This window comes from Gopherus flavomarginatus, chromosome 14 (genome assembly GCF_025201925.1).
Source record: "Gopherus flavomarginatus isolate rGopFla2 chromosome 14, rGopFla2.mat.asm, whole genome shotgun sequence".
In the NCBI taxonomy this organism is placed as follows: domain Eukaryota; kingdom Metazoa; phylum Chordata; order Testudines; family Testudinidae; genus Gopherus; species Gopherus flavomarginatus.
In genome coordinates, this window is record NC_066630.1 from 30,317,768 (window position 1) to 30,340,326 (window position 22,559).

General features: G+C 42.6%; 1 protein-coding gene across 13 annotated transcripts in view; it reads left to right on the top strand.

Moving 5' to 3' along the window:
- CHD9 (chromodomain helicase DNA binding protein 9) overlaps positions 1 to 22,559 on the top strand; it is a 202,578-nt gene that overhangs the window by 145,236 nt on the left and 34,783 nt on the right. For all 13 annotated transcript variants that reach the window (XM_050922495.1, XM_050922500.1, XM_050922499.1 and 10 more), the window contains 11 exons: positions 5,192 to 5,388; positions 6,534 to 6,733; positions 7,250 to 7,409; positions 14,537 to 14,626; positions 15,350 to 15,453; positions 15,576 to 15,693; positions 16,391 to 16,448; positions 16,740 to 16,782; positions 16,954 to 17,173; positions 17,349 to 17,551; positions 17,841 to 18,749. In XM_050922495.1, coding sequence (XP_050778452.1) covers positions 5,192 to 5,388; positions 6,534 to 6,733; positions 7,250 to 7,409; positions 14,537 to 14,626; positions 15,350 to 15,453; positions 15,576 to 15,693; positions 16,391 to 16,448; positions 16,740 to 16,782; positions 16,954 to 17,173; positions 17,349 to 17,551; positions 17,841 to 18,749 — 2,302 coding nt within the window. The remainder of the gene's footprint in view (positions 1 to 5,191; positions 5,389 to 6,533; positions 6,734 to 7,249; positions 7,410 to 14,536; positions 14,627 to 15,349; positions 15,454 to 15,575; positions 15,694 to 16,390; positions 16,449 to 16,739; positions 16,783 to 16,953; positions 17,174 to 17,348; positions 17,552 to 17,840; positions 18,750 to 22,559) is intronic.

Below are 22,559 nucleotides of genomic sequence, written 5' to 3' on the forward strand. Positions count from 1 at the left end.
TCTTGGGCATGGCTGCGGCACCAGCCCTGGAGGACACTTGAATCCTCCAACAACTGCTCCGGCGAGCAGCTCAGAGCCTCACAATCCAAGCTGAGGAAATCGAGGTGGACGCGGACCCTGTTGTAGACACCCTGGCTCCCACAGGGCCATCCAGGGTGGCTCTCCTGCTGATAAAGACCATAGCGGATACATCCCGCACCTTATGGCAAACACCGGCCTCACTGGCCCCTATTGCCAAGAGAACGGAGCGGCACTATTTTGTCCCCTCTAAAGGGCACGAACACTGTACACACACACACACCCCCCCGGACTCCTTGATGGTGGATGCAGCCAACCAACGGGAGCGTTAAGGGTTTCAGGGGTCAACACCAAAGAGCAGAGACGCTAAAAGACTCGACCTCTTTGGCAGAAAAGTGTACTCCATGGCAGGCCTACAACTCCACATTGCCAACCAACAGGCAATTGTAAGCCGATATGGTCATAACACGTGTTCAGCCATGTCAAAGTTTACAGAGCTCCTTCCCCAGGACTCGAGGTCAGAGTTTTCGGCCCTGGTGGAGGAGAGGAAGCTGATCTCCCAAGCCTCTCTCCAGGCTGCCCTAGATGTGGCGAACTCAGCCTCGCGCACTCTGGCCACGGGCCTGGTCATGCGGCGGGGAGCCTGCTCCAGGTCTCGGGCCTGCCCTATGAGGTCCAGCAGACCATTCAAGACCTCCCCTTCAAGGGGCAGATGTTGTTTTCAGAAAAGATGGACAAGCGTCTGCATAGCATAAAGAACTCGCGGGCCACGCTTCGCTCGCTGGGCTCGTATACCCCTGCTACCCAGCACAGGCAGTTTAGGCCGCAGACTGCCCCATGCCCCTACTAGCCTCAGACTCACCAGGAACTGGGGCGCAGGCAGGGCAGAAATGACAGGAAGCATCACCAATGCCACCCCTCCGGCCAGGCATCCAGTCGGTTGAGACCATCATCAGGACCTAGACCCCCTATTTGATGGTATGGTCGAGGGCGACCTACCTATCGAGACTCTGGATCCTTCTACCCCTACCTTTGGGTCACATCTGTCCCCCTTCTACCATGCCTGGTCCTGAATCACATCGGACAGCTGGGTGCTCAGCACGGTAGAGAGGGGATATTCTATCCAGTTCTCCTCCCTCCCTCCCCCCCACCAACCCCGCTCCCCGTCCCTCTTCAGGGACCCATCTCACAAACAACTTCTAAGTCAAGAAGTGAAGTCCCTCATGGAGGCAGGGGCGGTGGAGGAAGTCCCTCGGGAGCTCGGGGCAAAGGCTTCTACTGCCGGTATTTCCTACTATCGAAGGCGAAAGGGGGCCTGAGACCCATCCTAGGCTTGCAGCGGCTGAACAAGTTTGTACGAAAGCTTAAGTTCTGCATGGTCTCCTTGTCCTCAATTATTCCCTCCCTGGATCCAGGAGATTGGTGTGCCACCCTCGACTTAAAGGACGCTTATTTCCACATTGCCATAATTCCCCGACACCGTCGGTACCTCAGGTTTGTCGTGGTCGACGCCCATCTGCAGTTCACGGTGCTCCTGTTCGGCCTGTCAGCTGCTCCAAGGGTCTTCAGGAAGTGCATGGCAGTTGTGACGGCCTTCCTGCGCAGGCGGGGCATCCAGGTATTCCCCTACCTGGATGACTGGCTCATAAAGGGCTGCTCCAAGGAGCAGGTGGAGACCCAGGTGTCGTTCATCAGGCGGACCTTTCTCAATCTCGGCCTCCTCTTGAACGAAACCAAGTCCACCCTGTCTCCGATACAACGAATAGAGTTCATAGGAGCAGTTCTGGACTCCACCCACACCAGAGCATACCTGCCAGAATCCAGGTTCCATGCAATTTCCGAGCTCATCCTCGGACTGCACCGCGCCCTGATTACCACGGCGCGAGTTTGTCTCGGGCTGTTGGGTCACATGGCGGCGTGCATCAGTGTGGTAAACCATGCCAGACCCCGGCTTGGCCCGCTACAGTCCTGGTTAGCGACAGTATATTGCCTGGCCAGAGACCCCTTGGACTCAGTGATGTCCATTCCCCACTTGGTGCTATGCTCGTTGAGGTGGTGGCTCGACCCGCAGAAAGTGTGCATGGGTGTCCCCTTCGCTGCCCTTCAACCCTCCCTCTTCCTGGTAACGGAGGCCTCAGATTGGGGTTGGGAAGCGCACCTGGGATACCTCAGGATGCAGGGCTTGTGGTTGCTGGAGGACCTCGAGTTGCATATCAATGTCAGGGAGCTGAGAGCGGTTCGCCTGGCTTGTTTGACCTTCCGGTCCCACCTGACCGGCAGATGTGTTTCAGTCCTCTCGGACAACACGACGGCAGTCTTTTATATCAACAAACGGGGGTGCACGCTCCTCTCCTCTGTGCAGGGAAGCCCTTGTGCTGTGGGATTTCTGCGTCCACAGTGCTACCCACTTGACGACATCCTACCTTCCAGGAGCAGAACGGTTTGGCAGACATCCTCAGCCGCTCATTCCAGGGTCACGAGTGGTCCCTCCGATGGGACATGATACGCTCAATTTTCCCTGGGGCTTTCCCTGGTTAAACCTGTTCGCCTTGGGGGAAAACAGAAAGTGCCGATGGTTCTGCTCCCTCTTGGGCCGCAGTCAGAGGTCTCTATCGGATGCCTTCCTACAGTCTTGGGGGGGTCCGTCTGCTCTACACCTTTCCTCTGATCCCCCGATACATAGGGTGATTTTGAAGATTCGCAGGGACCACGCACGGGTAATCCTGATAGCTCCGGCGTGTCCGCATCAACATTGGTACACGTCACTCCTGCACATGTCTGTTCAGGCGCCCCTGATGCTGCCCCTGCTCCTGGACCTGATCATGCAGGACCGGGGCTCCCTCCACCACCCGAACCTGGAGTCCCTTCATCTCACAGCATGGATGCTCCATGGCTGAACCCCGTGGAGATGCAGTGCTCCCAGCAGGTCAAACAAGTGCTGCTTGGTAGTAGGAAACCATCAACTAGGGCCACTTACCTGGCCAAATGGAAGCGCTTCTCCATATGGTCGGATCAGTGAGGTTACAGTCCGCTGGGGATCCCAATCCCCATTGTCCTAGACTATTTGCTCCACCTCAGACAACAGGGCTTCTCCCTCTCCTCGATTCATGTTCACTTGGCAGCCATCTCGGGTTTCCATCCGGGAGAGGGGGATACCTCGGTGTTTGCGAACCCGCTGGTCGGGCATTTCCTCAAAAGTATGGACAGCCTATTTCCGCATGTTTGTCGGCCGGCACCTGCTTGGGACCTGAATCTGGTCCTCTCTGCCCTCTTGGGACCTCCTCTTGAGCCTCTGGCTTCGTGCCCCTTGTTGTACTTGTTGTATAAGACTGCCTTCCTGGTGGCCATCACCTTGGCCAGGAGGGTGTCGGAGCTCAGGGCATTAACATCCGAGCCCCCGTACACCGTCTTCTATAAGGACAAGGTCCAATTTAGACCTCACCTGGCTTTCCTACCCAAGGTCATCTCAGAGTTCCACAGGGGTCAAGATATTTTTCTCCCAGCGTTTTATCCGAAACCACACTCTTCCAGTGAGGAGCAGAGGTTACATTCCGTGGATGTCCGCAGGGCCTTGGCTTTTTACATTGAGCGTACCAAGCCGTTCAGACGCTCAACTCAGCTCTTCATCACAATGGTGGATAGGATGAAGGGGCTCCCGGTTTCCTCTCAGCGAATTTCTTTGTGGATCGCGACCTGCATCTGGAAATGCTACCGCATAGCTAAGACCCCTGTCCCTCCGGTCACAGCCCATTCCACTAGGGCGCAGGCCTCCTGTGCGGCGTTCCTGGCTCAGATCCTGACTCAGGAGATTTGTAGAGCGGCCACGTGGTCCTCCATCCACACATTCTCGTCCCACTACGCCATCAATCACCAGACTAGGGATGTTGCAGCCTTCGGTCGTGCAGTACTCCAGTCAGCAGTGATCTCCGACCTCGCTACCTAAGATTAGGCTTGTGAGTCACCTACTTTGAATGGGCGTGAACAACCACTCGAAGAAGAAAAAACTATTACCCACCTTTTAGTAACTGTTGTTCTTCAAGATGTGTTGTTCATGTCCATTCCAATACCCACCCTCCTGCCTCTCTGTCAGAGTGCCAGCAGGAAGGAACTGAGGGGGTGGAGGGTCAGCGGGCCCCTTTATAGGTCGCCGTAGTGGCACCACTCCAGGGGGCGCCAGGGCCAACCCTACGGATGCTGTTAGGGGAAGATCTTCCGGCTGGTGTGCACGCGGCGGGCGCACACCTACTTTGAATGGACATGAACAACACATCTCGAAGAACAACAGTTACTAAAAGGTGGGTAACCATTTTTTCCCAAATGAGCCAGGAGACTATTTTAGCACCTAAGAATGGCTGGAACACAAGAGGCAGTCTGACTGCTTTGTTTCCATTGGCCACAACCCCTACCATAGGCATTTCGGAGTGCGAGAGAGAGCCACAATGTTGGTGGTTCTTCTAGTGGAATTGACATGAGCAGGCACTCAAAGAAGAAAAAATGTACAGTTACCTACCTACCTTTCGTAACTGTTCTTCAAGATGTGTTGCTCATGTCCGTTTCCCACCCTCCTACCCCTCTGTCGGAGTTGCCGGCAAGAAGGAACTGAGGGCACAGGGCTGGCGGCACCTGATTCCCCGCCACATGGGAGCGCCACTCCAGGGGGCACCACAGCCAACCCAACGGATACTGCTAAGGCAGAAATCTCCGACAACTGCGCACGTGGGAACGTGCACACCTAAAATGGAATAGACGTGAGCAACACATCTCGAAGTACAACAGTTACAAAAGGTAGGTAACCCATTTTTTCTGCACAATCCTAACGCTACCCCTGTGCTGAAGGAATCCCTAGGTAGTTAGTTTTAAAATGGCTTTATATCTCTTTTGCATTGCCCAGAGCATAGGGAAGGAAGTGGTTCCCAATACCTAGTACAAATAAAATACCGTATTACATCTAGTTTGTAACTAATGTATTGGTCTCGCTGAAGGAGTAAATAACGAAGAATGTCTGTTTTTGTTGCATAAGAATATTATAATTGGTTTACAGCTAGTAATTTCTTTGATTTTTATGTAAACGTTAATGGAATTTAAAAAGAAATTGCCCTCTCAAAATTATGTCAGGTACTTTTAGAAAATGTTACCAACCATGTCTTAAATAATATTTGTTAACATTTTACAGAACAGCCTGGTTATTGATACCCCAAGAATTAGGAAGCAAACAAGACCCTTTAGTGCCACAAAAGATGAGCTGGCGGAGTTATCAGAAGCAGAGAGTGAAGGGGATGATAAACCAAAACTCCGCAGGCCCTGTGACCGCTCCAGTGGATATGGAAGAACAGAGTGCTTTCGAGTGGAGAAAAACTTACTAGTCTATGGGTAAAATATGCTCTATTTTGTTAAAGTGAAACTGACAACATAGTGTTGATTTCTAAATATACTAAATCCTACTTATGGAATATACGTTTAGTTTTATAAAAAAAGAATGAATTACAGATCTTAAGATAAAATTATTATGTGCATTTTAAATGTTGCCAAGCGTTGAGACTTATAAACTAGTAAAGTATGAGATACATTGGCAGCATAACTCCTTTACTTTTTCTTCACTATTTCAAGTCATTTTTCTAATATACTCTTAATGTACTGTTTTTAATTCTCATTCTCCCTGATTAAGAGGAGTGCTTTCAGGAGCTCAGATGAACTGCAGCTCACAAATAATGCTGTCAAAATATAGCAGTTCTTAAATCAGAGTCATATGCATCAGACGTGTTGGGGGAATCTGTTTGGGATGGGAGTTTTGTTCTGTACCCTGTGTAAGTATTTCCCCTTCTGAAAAGTTTTTAATAGAGGAGCGAATTTTTTTCCTCTTGAATCAAAATGTGAGAAACTTGTTAATCCACAGATTATACATTAATTATAAGTGTTCAGTGGAAAGAACTATGCATAGTTAGAAATTGCATAATATAATTCACATGCAGTTTGTGTTCATTTTAAAATCAGTCTGGAAAAATAGGACACAATTTTCAATAAGTTAGGCTTGTAAATCCATAATTAGGTGCATAAGCAGCCTGATTTTCAAAAATACTAAGCACCCTGCAGTTCCAGTTGGCTTGAATAGGAACTTGCAGATGCTCAGCACTTTTGAAAATCAAGCCTACTATTGATGAGCCTAATATTTGGGAACAAAAATCCTGGCCATATTTTACATAAAAAGAGAGTGAGTGTATGTGCATTTAGCAGTATTGTAATAACCATTTTTGAAAAATCTAAACCAGTGATCCATATTTGAGATATACAGTCTTCAGAATTTCATTTCAAACAGTTATTTTGATTTTTACGTCATGTATCTGAAACCTGAGTAATTAACAGTCCTTTGCATTCTGGTAGCTTAAGCTATCGAAGATACCAAAAAAAGTGAAAACCACAAAATCTTAAGAAGTTGTTCCTTTTGCAATAATGCTCACGTACAGATTGCCTGAGTATTGTATTTTAAAAACTCTGCTGGGTGTGTCACTTTGGATCAGGTGGGGTCGTTGGAGAGAGATTTTATCACATGGTCGCTTCAAGAGGCAACTAAATGAACAGGATGTGGAGATAATTTGCCGAGCACTCCTAGCATATTGCCTTGTTCACTACAGAGGAGATGAAAAGATAAAAAGTTTTATATGGGATCTCATCACCCCAACAGAGGATGGGCAAACACGAGAGCTACAAAATCACCTAGGTAAGGAACTAAGTGTTTCTGTAATTAGACAACTTGTTGTACGTAAGTTTGTGACATTTTCTAAGTATGTTTCAAGAAGAATGTAATGTAATAATGTAATAACTAAAGTATATGGATTTTGCTGAGGGTATCTCAAAAGGTTCATTGGAAAAGAAAATTCTCTTCCTTTTTCCCATTCTTTGCTATTGCTGGCTTTCCACAATGGTTTGGTATACTGTATGTAAACTTAACCTTCCCACTAGTTCCTGCTCATTGAAACCTAGTACACTGTGTATGCTACCAGTGACAACATGCAGTCTCTCCTTTATCTTTCTGTCCTAATGGTGAAATACACCTCTTAGACATTCCCTTTCTGGCAGAGCAAGGAGCTATAATGAGCCTGGTATCCCATATGGCATTTGAGGTCACCACACCAGTGTTTACCTCTATTTTAGAATACATTAATTTAAAAAAGACTGCAAAGCATCTGCCAGTTGTACATTACTGTCCATTGCTTTGTATTTTCATTTTGTGTAGGTTTGTCAGCGCCTGTACCCAGGGGTAGAAAAGGAAAGAAAGTGAAGACTCAGGCTAGCACATTTGATATACATAAAGCAGAATGGCTTCGAAAATATAATCCGGAACATCTACTGCAAGATGAAGGATATAAAAAACACATAAAGCATCACTGCAATAAGTAAGTACTAATATAAATATGTGAATATATTTTTTCAGTTCGTATAAAGGATTATTTTTTCGTTTAGTTCTTTGTTGTTATGCTCTTGAAAGATTAAAAAGTATATCTTGAAGAACAAAAAGGCGGGAGGCGGCGTTCATTTTTCCCCACCAATGATTTTACAAAGCAGAAAGTAACATACCTTTTGTTGTTGTTGTAGTAGTAGTTGTAGTAGTAGTAGCCTCTACAGCATCTTATCGTACGTTTCCAAAGCATCTTACAAATATTAACTACTACTGTTTGTTTCCTTTCTTGTTTGCCAACTTATCATTCTGTGAACAGAGATCTGGGAAGTCTGCTTCTTCTGTAGAACCACAGAATTCACAATTATGGGTTTTGTACAGAATGAGATACTAACACCTGCTTGTGGGGCAGGCTTATGGAGGATGGGCCACACATTTCTGGGTGATGATGTTACACCTGCTGGTCTTTGTGGGCCCTTTCTTGTTAAGAATGCACCTACAGTGCCAGACATCTGTAACAAGCGCGCTGGGTTTGGGCGGCATGGAGCTGTCCATAAATGGAAGGAAGGAGTAGAAGCAGCCCTCTGTCCATCCTCTTTCTGCAAAATCTCAGCTTCTGAAATCTTACCATTGGTTTCCTGTTTTTCTTTCAGTATGGGGGTTTCTGTTGTTGGGTTAAGCTATATGTTGAGGTTACAGGCATTAGAAGACACAGATACATTTCAGTTTCAAAACCGTGGCAAGGCATGGGATCATCTGGATTTTAGAGGTTGTTGTGGGTTTGATTTAACTCAGTAAATAGCTAGGCTCAATCAGTTTTATTAATCAAAGCTTATTAGTCAAAGATTAAAACAGTGTAATACAGAAAGACCAATACATTACCACCAGTCTGGGCGTCAGCAATGCAGTTTATAAGCTCTCTCAAAATCTGAGCTTCATTCTGGCTCTGTTTATACTAGGGTTGAGGGTTTCGTCATTTCTTTGCATTACTTCTCATCTATTATCTTTGACATGTTTTGAAAGTCTTGCACAGACCCTGCATTAAACAGAGCAAAGTTTGTAACCTTGTTTATTACCTTGTTTTGATCATAGTATTCCAGAAATCAGCAAATCTTTAGAGGCAGCCTTCAGCAGTTATAGCTTGGAACAGAGGGCACGTTAGCTAATCATCTACAAAATTGTTCGTCTATTTCTTGTTCTCTGGAATGACTCTATAGCTAACACAGAGATTACAATACTTCACATCTCCTCTTGTTTAAACAGTTTAGCATAAGTAAAAAGCATTTGGGGGAAAGTAGAACATAAATAAAATTCATAGCTATACAAAAACACTATAAAACTTACAGACTTCTTCTTACGTGGCTCCATATGTGTGCTCCTGTCTGCAATAGCCAAGCATAGCAGAATGCCTGAAAGCTTTTGGTTTGAGTGTATTCCTCAAGCCTTCTTGTATTCTGCTGTTGTATACAGAGTAACACTGCTGTGCAAAGCCGCAAAGGTTACAGCATGTAACTTTAGATTAATGTTAGTGTTCTAGATTTCAGCATTGTAAAATATAAGGAATTATACTTATTTATTAGGGCTGTCGATTAATCCCAGTTAACTCATGCAATTAACTCAAAAAAATTTCTTACAATTTAAAAAAATTAATAGTTTTAATTGCACTGTTAAATAATAGAATATCAATTGAAATTTATTAAATATTTTGGATGTTTATCTACATTTTCAAATATATTGATTCTTCTTCTAGTGCTTGCTCATGTCGATTCCATTCTAGATGTGCGCGCACGCCCACGTGTGCGACCTCAGAGATCTTTGGCTTAGTGGTACCCGTAGGGCCAGCTGTAGCGCCCACTAGTGTACCACACCCATGCCGTGGTATATTAGGCGCTGCTGGCTCGCGGCCTCTTAGTTCCCTCTGATCGCCCATGGTGGTCAGTTGGAGCACCTCTTTTGCTCGTCTGAGCTAAGGGTTTTCTTCCATTGGACTTCAGGCCTTTGTTTAATTGTAATTAGTGTTTAGTAGTGTAGTTAGCTGTTAGCTAAGGTCTTGGCTGGGATAATAGGGCTCAAAACCAAAACAATGTAAAACTTTAGAGCCTAAAGTCCACTCAGTCTTACTTCTTGGGCAGCCAGTGGCTAAGAGAAACAAGTTTGTGTACATTTATGGGAGATAATGCTACCCACTTCTTATTTGCAATGTCACCTGAAAGTGAGAACAGACATTTTTGTAGCCAGCACTGTGAGGTATTTACGTGCCAGGTACGCTAAATATTTGTATGCCCCTTCATGCTTTGGCCACCATTCCAGAGGACATGCTTCCATGCTGATGACACTCATTAAAAAAATAATTTGTTAATTAAATTTATGATTGAACTCATTGGGGAAGACTTGTATGTCTCCTGCTCCTTGTTTTCCCGCATTCTGCCAAATATTTCATGTTGAAGCCATTTTGGATGATGACCCAGCATGTTGTTGGTTTTAAGAACACTTTCACTGCAGTTTTGACAAAACGCAAAGAAGTATCAAAGTGAGATTTCTAAAGATAGCTACAGCACTCGATCCAAGATTTAAGAATCTGAAGTGCCTTCCAAAATCTGATCGGGACAGGGTGTGGAGCATGCTTTCAGAAGTCTTAAAAGAGGAGCACTCTGATGCGGAAACTACAGTACCTGAATCACCAAAAAAGAAGATCAGCCTCCTTCTTCGAGTGATTGCTCATGTCCATTCAACTTAGGTGTGTGTGCTCGCCACATGCAGCAGTGCCGGAAGTTTTTCCATCAGCAGTATCCACAACAGTATCCACACACACCTAAGTTGAATGGACATGAGCAACACATTTTGAAGAACACGAGTTATGGAAAAGGTAACTATCTTTTCTGCTGGTGACATGACTCAGATGATGAAATGATCATGCGTTGGTCTGCATCGCTTTGGATCGTTATTGGGCAGAACCCATCATCAGCATGGATGCCTGTCCCTGGAATGGTGGTTGAAGCATTAAGGGACATATGAATCTTTAGCACATCTGGCATGTAAATATCTTGCGACGCGGGCTACAACAGTGCCATGCTCACACTTGTTCTCACTTTCAGGTGACATTGTAAACAAGCAGCGGGCAGCAGTATCTCCTGCAAATGTAAACAAACTTGTGTGTCTGAGTGATTGGCTGAACAAGAAGTAGGACTGAGTGGACTTGAAGGCTCCAACGTTTTACATTGTTTTATTTTTGAATGAAGTTTTTTTTTGTACATAACTCTACATTTGTAAGTTCAACATTCATGATAAAGAGATTGCACTACAGTACCTGTATTAAGTGAATTGAAAAATACTATTTCTTTTATTTTTACAGTGCAAATATTTATAATAAAAAATAAATACAAAATGAGCACTGTATATTTTGTATGCTATGTTGTAATCGAAATCAATATTTTTGAGAATGTAGAAAACATCCAAAAATAGTTACATATATGGTATTCTATTGTTTAACAGTGCGATTAATAGCAATTTTTTTAATCACGCGATTAGTCACAATTAATTTTTTTTAATCACTTGACAGCTCAATCATCTGTTTGTGAGAGCTGTTTTCCCAGTATATTCTCTTTTACTCTTTTATTTGATATTTGTTACTACAGCATTTAGCAGGGTATATGACTAAAACATTGCAAGCTGGGCTTTTCCTATTTCTCATATGGCTTGGCTGCAACTACCATGGGGCCTTGGCTTAGTTCAGTCAAGGGTGAAATCCTGGCCAGATTAAGTCAATGGGAAAAATCACACTGATGTGAGTTGAGTCAGGATTTTCACTGTGGAGATACCAGACCCTCGCTAGAATGCGGGATTTGGGATTCATGCGTGGTACCGCATTAACGTGGGGACCGCGTTAAAATGAATTGCAATTAAAGTAATTAAATTTGGGATCCATGGCTGCGACTGCATTATATGTGAATTCACACTATATAGACACGCGTTCTAGCGAGGGTCCGACGTACTGTGTAGATTTGCTTGGCAGTTACATTTGAACTTGGAAACAAATGAGTGAGCTTCTGGTGAGATATGTGGATCAGGTAATGTCTTTTATTGGACCAATTTCTGTTGGTGAGAGAGACAAGTTTTTGAGCCACACAGAGCTCTTCTTCAGGTCTGGTGGCATATAGTCAGTTTAGAAATAATATGGTGGGTTTTGTGACACACTTTAAATTGTTTGTTTCACAGTATTACAACTTCTGTGGTCTAAAATACTTGTTTCTCAATAAGCAAATTTTAAGAGAAATTTGGTTGAAAACCCACAGGTATTAGTTTTCTTAATTGTACTGTACAGTATATAAATAATAAATTAACATTAAACTATTTTAAGCTAGCATTTTAGGTTGCAAAATGATGCATTTGAAAGTTATGAAATGCCTGGTCCATATAGTCTTAATTCAGCCTCTTTGTGAGTCCATTATGTATGCTGTGAATGAACAGCATTTCCTGTGAGGGAAAAAACGGTAACTAATGACTTCCATAATGCATACATACAGAGGAGGTTGAATTAAGGCTACATGAGCCTCCATAAGTATAGAGACACAACATGGGTGAATTAATGTGAAGCCCCTTTGTTTCAGTTTTAAAAGATTTTTACTGAAAAATTCCCAGTTTTACAAAAAGTATTACTTGATTTTTCTGATTTTCACCCAACTTCTGTATCATTCAAATATATAAAAAATAACTTGTTTTATTAGGAAAATACAATACATTTCATGAAATATATGTGTTACAAAAATACACTAGTCTGTGTGTATATGCAAAGCTGCCTGTTGAAGTAAGGCTGTGTATTAGTCTAGAACAGGGGTAGGCAACCTATGGCACGTATGCCGAAGGCAGCACACGAGCTCATTTTCAGTGGCACTCACACTGCCTGGGTCCTGGCCACTGGTCTGGGGGGCTCTGCATTTTAATTTAATTTTAAATGAAGCTTCTTAAACATTTTAAAAACCTTATTTACTTTACATACAACAGTAGCTTAGTTATATATTATAGACTTATAGAAAGAGACCTTCTAAAAACGTTAAAATGTGTTCCTGGCTCACGAAACCTTAAATTAGAGTGAATAAATGAAGACTCGGCACAGCACTTCTGCAAGGTTACCAACCCCTGGTCTAGAAGGTACACACAATAAACAAGCAGGCGTGCATCTGAACATACTGATGAAACCCATTCCCATCACTTACACATTTCAAGCTGTTAGCAAATAATGGTTTAAAGATTTGACACATTAAAATGAGGGGGACGACCAAAAATCTGTATTCGAATAAGTTTCAGAACACAAGGAAAGTTTTTAAAAAACAAAAACAAGAGAAAAAGATGAAGTTGAGTGTATGTGCTGCAAATTGTGTGGCCCAAGTATTAAATGTAAGTATTTATAGGCTAGTAGTTCTAAGTCTACAACAGTAAACTGTTTATTCAAATGAATGGTTTTATTTGGGGTTTAGAGATATATTGTTTTCTAAACTTAGAGGAGCATTGTGTTTTGAGTTCCGTTTTAATTCTGCAGCACACCACAGTGATTAACAGAATTCAAAGCATTAATCTATTGAATACTTTTTGCCCGTCTTTCCATCCATCAAAGTAAACCCCGATATTTACCCAGAAAAAAATAATTTTTTGCACTGATTTTCCCTTGTTTTTGTTGTTGTGGTAATAAACACTGATAAATTCCTGGGGCAAAATTAAATAAAATAAAAACAAAGAGCTCTAAGTAATACCTTTTATTAGACTAGCGCCTGTTGGTGAGAGAGACGAGCTTTTGAGGTTACACAGAGTTCTTCAGGTCTGGGAAACGTGCTCAGAGTGACAGAGCTAAATATAAGGTAGAACAGATTGTTTAGTATTAATATTTAACACATATTTCAAGGGACCATTCAAGGTGAAGTGCCATGTTAACATCTGTCCAGTCATAGAGGGGGAAAAGAAGCTGAGTGGGAGATTTGAGTGTTAAATGGCTTATACTGGGCGGTGGGTGAACTGCCGGCTGGGGGAGGCGCCCAGCTAGCCCCGCCCCCTCCCCCCATCCGAAGACTTGCCACCTTCTTCAAGCCGCCCCTAACACAGCCCCCCCAACCCCGCAAGCAGAGCGGGTGCCTCCCCCCTCCCAAGCGCAGGGCAGTCGGCCTCCCCCAGGCACAGGGCAGGCAGCCCCAGTGCCTCCTGCCCCGAGTGCTGGGTGGTGTGGCCCCAGTGCCGGGCAGCCCGAGCCCTCCCTCTTCCTCCCCCCCCCCCCCCAAGTCCCAGCTACCCTAGCCACAGCACGCTGCCCTGAAGGAGGAGCAGCGTGCCTGGGCTGGGGCTGAGGGAGAAGGGCAAGCCAGGAGGAGATTCAGGGAGGAGTGTGGGTGGGGCCACACCAGGCTGTTTGGGGAGGCACAGCCTTCCCCAGCCTATGTGATATGCAGCCCATGGGCTTATAGATGGTAGTAATAAGCAATAAATTCAATGTCTCTGATCAGTCCTTCATTGTTAGTGTGTAGCAAATTTATGAATTTAAGCTACCAAGTTCATCTTTTGAGGGTGTTCCTCCCACTCCCTCTTGAGTTTGAGAGTTCCTGTTGCATGTAGTTCCCTCAAAGGGGCAGATGGGCCATTTGCTGGATGCTGGAGGGTTCTTGCAGGAGGCTTGTCAAGCCTAGCTCTTGTTCTCCCTGCTGCTCTGGCAGCTTCCGGTAGAGTGTCTGACCATGGTACTGCTGCTGCTTTGCTATTGGCCTGGCTTTCTAGAATGTTATATGGGTGGGCTGCCAACATTTTTCCTGAGGAATGCAAGTGAGGGAAGGGAAATGGCAATTTTTAACCGTTTATAACTCAGCCAAACCTGAACAGAATTTCAGGGGACAAGAAGGCTAGAGACATGCCTTGACTTTCAAAGGCTTGTTGCAAAGAATGGAGGTCTTAGAGGTTCTCAGGTAAAGGTTGTACGAATCTTAAATGTTAGGCAGTCTAAATATAGGATCACTACCAGTTCCCCCTGTATTTCAGGAAAAAGCAACGTTGCAAAAAAACCAATAACTAGTTAATTTCACAAAAAAGCCTTCCAAACATAAAGCTTGATAGAGTTCTAATGTCTGTTTCTTATGTGTTTGTTTTTAGGGTCTTGCTTCGAGTACGAATGCTGTATTACTTAAAACAAGAAGTCATTGGTAATGAATGCCAAAAAGTGTTTGATGGAGTTGATGCCAGGTGAACTATACTGAAGTTTTTTTGCTTGTTTTTAAATGTAAACTATTAAGTAAGAATACCTCATAGGGAAAAACAACAAATAACATTTACGATTTTTGCCCATGAAAAAATTGTTTGTTGTATTTACTTTTTTATCATTAGCAATTCTAAGTTTTAGGAAATATAAATATATTTAGGACAAATACAGAGTCACCTGATTTATACTCTGTCAGCAGGATTCCCATGCTTCTTAGTGATAGAATTCAGGTAATGGGTCTCTTTTTACTCTCATTGAACGTAATGACAAAAATTTCATTGGTTTCAGTGCTATCAAAAGCAATTTTATATGCTTTAATTTAGCTGCAAATTACCAAAGCTCTCAGTCCTCAGTGGGAAAAATTGTCATTTTCATTCATGTTGCACTGTTTACGATTTATGCATCTGTCAGTGCTTTTTTTTTTTTTTTTTTTTTTTTTTTTTTTTTTTAATGGAATGCCAGCTTACAGATATTTTTGTAAAAGAGAATGTGGCCTGTATACTCTGAGTCTTTTAACCAACATGGAAGCTGTGAATTAAATGATGTTTAGCTTGTTGATCAGAGGCTAGTTTTTGTATGTTTGGACATGTAAAATTATTGCTGCTTTCTATTAAAAATTGAAGTATAAAATGTGAAATAACAAAGACAAATTAAATTTCATCCTTCCTTGTGTAGATTTACATTTGTTTTATTGGTGAATTTTTCAGTGAAGTTGATGTTTGGGTACCTGAGCCAGAGCATTCTGAGGTCCCTGCAGAATGGTGGGATGCAGATGCAGATAAATCCCTCCTAATTGGAGTTTTTAAGCATGGTAGGTAATAAGGATGACTGGATGACTAAATATATATTTCCCCTGACACAAACCTTTCCTTTTGTTTCCTTTTATGCCTTCTTTTAAAAATCACTTGTATGTTATTGCTTCTTCCCATTCAGGCTATGAAAAGTACAACACTATTAGAGCAGATCCTGCACTCTGTTTCTTGGAAAGGGTGGGCAAACCAGATGAGAAAGCAGTCGCTGCTGAACAAAGAGCAAACGATTACATTGATGGGTATGAATGTTTCAGTTTTGTTATAAGTTGTTTGATATAAACCGAACTAAACTTATACACTGGGCCTGATTCTCTTCTCACACTATTTTTACACTAGTGTAAGTTGATTGATGTAAATGGCATTATTTCTGGTATATTCCAGTGTAAGTGAAAAGAAAATCAGGCCCAGTGTATTTTATAGCCCAATATTTGGACACGGGAATTCATTGGTAACATAAAAGCTTAGGTTATCCATGTGGCAGTGATAGTGCTTTGCATTGCTGTATGAGAGATGTGACTTTGATTCCTCAGTACAAAAGCCAGCAGAAATTGGGAGTGCTACAGCATTAGTCAACTTTTCCTCTAGAGGCCAGAAATGTCTAGTGTTGCTAAACAGCAACCACTTTAGATCAATTTGAGTAGCACTGATAACTTCCAAAGAGGAGTAGTTGTTCATTTTTCATGAGACAGAGGGTTGATGGCCACAATTTAGGGCCACAGATAGAAGACCTCTTGGAAAGAGGGAAAATGTTGAAGTCATAGTTCCTGTTGTAATGTTTTTTCCCCTCCAAAGTACAGTGACTGAGATTTCCCAGTAGAAAATTAACCAGAGAATAAATCCTTCTTGATTTAGAATTGCTTTGCATAATATAAATAGAATAGGTCCTTTTAAAAGAGTATTAAAATAGATTATTTTGCTATGTTGAACTTTTAACAGGGATGTAGAAGATCCAGAATATAAACCAGCCCCAGCAATGTTTAAAGATGATATGGAGGTATGGTATGCATCTGTTTTTAGTTCTTTCTATCATAATGAAAAGTTACTTCTAACTTCATGGAGCTATGGTTTTAACATTTTTAATAATTCTTATAAGTCTCATAGAAGTCTTTTAAAAAGTATTTTTGTGTGATCCCTTCATATTAAAGATGCCTTAATAGCCAATTGTCTATAACATACTATTATTCTTATTTTACTTTTATTAGTTGTCTGCCTAAGGTGTGTGTTGTTTAACTACGTCTCTGATGGATTCATATTTTTGATTTATTTCAAATCTTGGGTTTTTTAGGATGATGCTTCATCGCCAGGAGATCTAGTAATAGCTGACGGAGGTAAAGTACATTAAATTTCATATATGATTGTTGTTATTGATGTATAGTATCCTGTCCTGCTGGACTACATTATTTCTTGATGCACCCCTGCTTTGGGGGTAATGCAGAACCTGAGGCACCATCAATACTTGACTTGTTTCTTTGGTTTTGTTTGATTTTCTTTTAATGTAGATGGTCAGATGATGGAAGGAGACAAAATTTATTGGCCCACTCAGTCTGCTTTAACAACACGTCTGCGCCGCCTAATAACAGCCTACCAACGGACTAGTAAGAACAGGCAGGCCCAGCAAATCCAACCAACGTTTCCAGTTCAGGCCACTGTGATGCAGCCTCCATATGAAGAAGCTGCTCTAAATCCAAAAATGGCAGCCAAGATTGAAAGGCAACAAAGGTTTGTGCAAAGTAAAAGTATTCAGTTTAAACGCATGAGCCTACAGAAACTCAAAAAGACTTCAAATTTTTTAAAAGCTGTGGTCACTAATTGTCACAGGTGATAATATTAAGAACATTACTAAATGTCCAAACTTGATTGATATGTTTTTTTTTTCTTTCTATTACCAACCAAGATGGACAAGAAGAGAAGAAGCTGATTTTTACAGGGTTGTATCCACATTTGGAGTGGTGTTTGATCCTGATGGGGGTCGATTTGACTGGACAAAATTTAGAGCCATGGCTAGGCTACATAAGAAAACTGATGAGAGTTTAGAGAAGTACTTGTATGCATTTATGTCTATGTGCAGGAGAGTCTGTCGCCTTCCCTCAAAAGAAGGTATGTATCATAGGAAAATAGAGTACAGTATGTTTTGACAATATTTTTTGAGTCATGTAGTCGATACTGATCAGACAAAATATTATTTGTTTCCTCTTTCCGAAAAGCTACAACTCTGTCTGCTTCCCAAAATTTTATTAGGGGAGAAGAAAATGGGGAAAGTCTAATGTGGAACATGAGGTCTATGTTTTGTGGGACTTGAGTGTTAACTGGTTAGTGTCACCTGCTTCTAATCTGCACTACACGGTTTTGTTTGCCAGATACTCCCATTTGTTTTATTTTTATACAGAACTTGTAGACCCAACCATTTTTATCCAACCAATTACAGAGGAGCGTGCTTCTCGGACCTTATATCGTATTGAACTCCTGAGGAAGGTACGAGAACAGGCCCTCCGACATCTACAGCTGTTTGAACGCTTGAAACTTTGTCAGCCAAATCCAGACTTGCCAGTCTGGTGGGACTGTGGGACTCATGACAGGGATTTACTTATTGGAGCTGCTAAACATGGGGTTAGCAGAACAGACTATCACATTCTTCGTGATCCTGAACTCTCATTTATGTCTGCCCAGAGGAATTACAGTCAGAATAAAGTGGTGCTATCAAGGAATTCTACTCCACTTTTACATCAGTATCAGATGGCATTGTCTGCGTCTCCTCTTACACCTCAGTCAAGATTGCCAGATACTAAAGGGAATGCTCTTGAGGATACAAAACTTAAAAATGAAAACCTTAAAGAGGACCCTCAGTCATCTGAAGAGGAATCTATGTGTACTGAGGAAACACGGACAATGATGAAATCTGAACCTTTGAGCCCCAAAAATGGCACGCCATTACAGACTACAGACCACAAACCTGGTGTGAAGAGTGAAAATGACAGGCGTATGGTTGCAGCAAGGACAGAGCCCCTTACGCCAAACCCTGCTTCCAAAAAACAGAGAGTCAACAAAAGAGGGTCAGACTCTAGTTCTGATTCTGACTCTGATTCAGACAGATCATCCTGTTCTTCCAGGTCATCTTCATCATCCTCTTCCTCTTCCTCTTCTTGTTCACGCTCCCGATCAGGATCCAGCTCTTCATCCTCCTCCTCTTGTTCTTCAGCATCCTCCTCCTCTTCATCATCATCATCTTCATCATCGTCATCATCATCGTCGTCATCTGAAGAGAGTGACAGTGATGATGAAGAGGCACAAAAGCGAGGTAAGTGGCAAAAGTCTTATTGCTACATCATAATTTAAAAAGTAAAAATACTGAATATTGAAAAACATATAAAAGACGTAGGAATAAGAGAATACATAGTAAAAGCAAATATTCTACGCTTCCCATCACTTCCTACCAAGGCCTCTGTCGATTCAGTGAGTCATGTTGACTGATTCCATAGAGAACTGTGTTCAGCATTCAACTCAGATGGAGGAGGAAGGATGAATTGTCAGAATTTCTGCAAAAATGTTTTTTTCCCTCTTTCCCATTTCTTTTCTTTCCTCCCATATTTAGGTTCTTTTGGTGCCTCTTCTGTTTTTCTCTCCTCATTCATCCCTTGTCCCACATTACTGCACCACTCCTAGGTGTCTCTTGGAAACTCATAGACCTACAATCTGCCAAAGATCATTAAGAGTAATTTGAGGTACTATCTCAGCACCCACCTACAGGTATGAGGGGACCAGTCTTAGTTACCAAACTTAGATATCTAGAGCGACAGATCCTCCTTTTATAAAATCTCCCTTATGTTTCTATGCCTCTTGTCCCTTCCTTTCCTTTCCCCAACACTCTATTTGTCTCTTCTTTACCTCATCTTAAAGTATTTCCTGAAGCACCAAAGTATCATGCCACATAGTGCCTTCCCAACCGCAGAAAGAATTGTGACAATAAGAACTGTATTCTGCCAAAGTGTTAGCTCAAAGATTGTCATGACAGGAATTAGACAATAGGGGGAGCATGATTCTCAATGTCTTGAATTCAATTCAACTGTTTTACTGTTAAGAATGTAACCCTCTGCTCTGTTTTCTGTGATGGAGAAAAAAATATATTAAAAGTGCTAATATTCAAGATCTGCTTTAGATTGGTTTCCACTATGAGTTCAACGAATGTTGTATAATGGTGATCATTAACTTTCTGGCAGTAGAGTTGGGTTGTGTGGGTTAGGAGAGAGTTCCCACCCCTAAAGGTAAGGTTTTAGGCTGCAACATGAAGGGTCAGTTATGAAGTTAGGTGCAAATATGTGATTTGTTACTGTGTGATATTAGCATATTATATAAGTGGTGTATGCTCATTCATTTCATAGATTCTAGGGCTGGAAGGGACCTTGGGAGGTCATTGTGTCCAGTCCCCTGCCCTCATGGCAGGACCAAATACTGTCTAGACCATCCCTGATAGACATTTATCTAACCTACTCTTAAATATCTCCAGAGATGGAGATTCCACAACCTCCCTGGGCAGGCTATTCCAGTATTTAACCACCCTGACAGTTAGGAACTTTTTCCTAATGTCCTACCTAAACCTCACTTGCTGCAGTTTAAGCCCATTGCTTCTTGTTCTATCATTAGAGGGTAAGGTGAACAAGTTTTCTCCCTCCTCCTGATGACACCCTTTTAGATACCTGAAAACTGCTATCATGTCACCTCTTAGTCTTCTCTTTTCCAAACTAAATAAACCCAGTTCTTTCAGCCTTCCTTCATAGGTCATGTTCTCTAGACCTTTAATCATTCTTGTTGCTCTTCTCTGCACCCTCTCCAATTTCTCCACATCCTTCTTGAAATGCAGTGCCTAGAAATGGACACACTATTCCAGTTGTTGCCTAACCAGCGCAGAGTAGAGCAAAAGAATGACTTCTTGTGTCTTGCTTACAACACACCTGTTAATGCATCCCAGAATCATGTTTGCGTTTTTCGCAAGAGTATCACACTGTTGACTCATGTTTAGCTTGTGGTCCACTATAACCCCTAGATCCCTTTCTGCCATACTCCTTCCTAGACAGTCTCTTCCCATTCTGTGTGATCACACGGTTGACTTATATTTAACTTGTGGTCCACTATAACCCCTAGATCCATTTCTGCCATACTCCTTCATAGACAGTCTCTTCCCATTCTGTATGTGAAACTGATTGTTCTTTCCTAAGTGGAGCACTTTGCATTTGTCTGTATTAAACTTCATCCTGTTTACCTCAGACCATTTCTGCAATTTGTCCAGATCATTTTGAATTACCCTATCCTCCAAAGCAGTTGCAATCCCTCCCAGTTTGGTATCATCTGCAAACTTAATAAGCGTACTTTCTATGCCAGTATCTAAGTCGTTGATGAAGATATTGAACAGAGCCGGTCCCAAAACAGACCCCTGCGGAGCCCTACTTGTTACACCTTTCCAGCAGGATTGGGAACCATTAACCATACTCAGAGAGTACTTATTATCCAGCCAGTTATGTACCCGTCTTACAGTAGCCCCATCTAAGTTGTGTTTGCCTAGTTTATTGATAAGAACATCATGCGAGACCGTATCAAATGCCTTACTAAAGTCTAGGTATACGGCATCCACCGCTTCTCCCTTATCCACAAGGCTCGTTACCCTATCAAAGAAAGCTATCAGATTAGTTTGACATGACTTGTTCTTTACAAATCCATGCTAGCTATTCCCTATCACCTTACCACCTTCCAAGTGTTTGCAGATGATTTCCTTAATTACTTGCTTCATTATCTTCTCTGGCACAGAAGTTAAACTAACTGGTCTGTAGTTTCCTGGGTTGTTTTTATTTCCTTTTTTATAGATGGGCACAATATTTGCCCTTTTCCAGTCTTCTCGAATATCTCCTGTCTCCCATGATTTTCCAAAGATAATAGCTAGATACTCCGATACCTCCTCTATTAACTCCTTGAGTATTCTAGGATGCATTTCATCAGGCCCTGGTGACTTGCAGGCAACTAACTTTTCTAAATGATTTTTAACTTAGGTTTTTTTTTTTATTTTATCTTCCAAACCTACCCCCTTCCCATTAGCATTCACTATGTTAGGCATTCCTTCAGACTTCTCGGTGAAGACAGAAACGAAGAAGTCATATAGCATCTCTGCCATTTCCAAGTTTCCTGTTACTTTTTCTCCCTCCTCACTGAGCAGTGGGCCTACCCTGTCCTTGATCTTCTTCTTGCTTCTAATATATTGATACGGATGGGTTCTCTCAAAGCCGTATTGGAAGGAGGCTCTACACAAGCCGCAGGGAACCAGGAATTTTCATGGTGTTATACAAACATCAGCCCACAAAAGCCACCTGGCTCACATGGCAGGAGTGCTGCATAATTGCTGTCTATCACCCTGACCCAGAAACATGACCTGTATCTGCTGAAGCAATGCTTTGAATGACAAAGATCGCAATCTCTTGGTCAGAACTTCCCCAGACTTTCCAAACATGAATCCCTGAGAAGGGAGAATGTGAAATAAAACAGTTGAATTATATGTGCTGGGCTGTACAGTCATATTTAGAACAACCTGATGTAAATATGATGATATTTCAACAGTTCAGCCACACAGTTTACAGAACCTACACAGTGTTTTGGAATATGGTTTCACATGTTAGTTTAAAACTGGTGAAAGGTACTACACACATTCCTGGAAACTGAAGTTTCATCATATTGCCCCACCCACGTACTTCCGCAGCCAGCTGCAGAGGTCAGTAGTGGAGTCACCTTCCCTGCTTACTCATTACTTAGCCACACTACTCACTCTGCTATCTAACAGTGCCGACTGTGCTGATGTTTTTTGTAACGTACGTACCAGTGTAGTGGATCTGGGCTGTGGCCAAACGCATTCCCCATAGGAGACAGAACGGTCATCAGCACCTTTCTGGCATTGCTGCCCAGGGCTGCTTTGTCACTGGCAATCTGGAAGGGTAAGGCTCTGTATTCCATACCAGCCACTTGAGTCATTCAGTGTCTTGGCTCTGGAAGAGTTTATAAGAAACATAGTGAATGCAACTTTGTATTATGTCCGCAATATAGCCTCTCAACAAGATCTGAAAATCTTGAC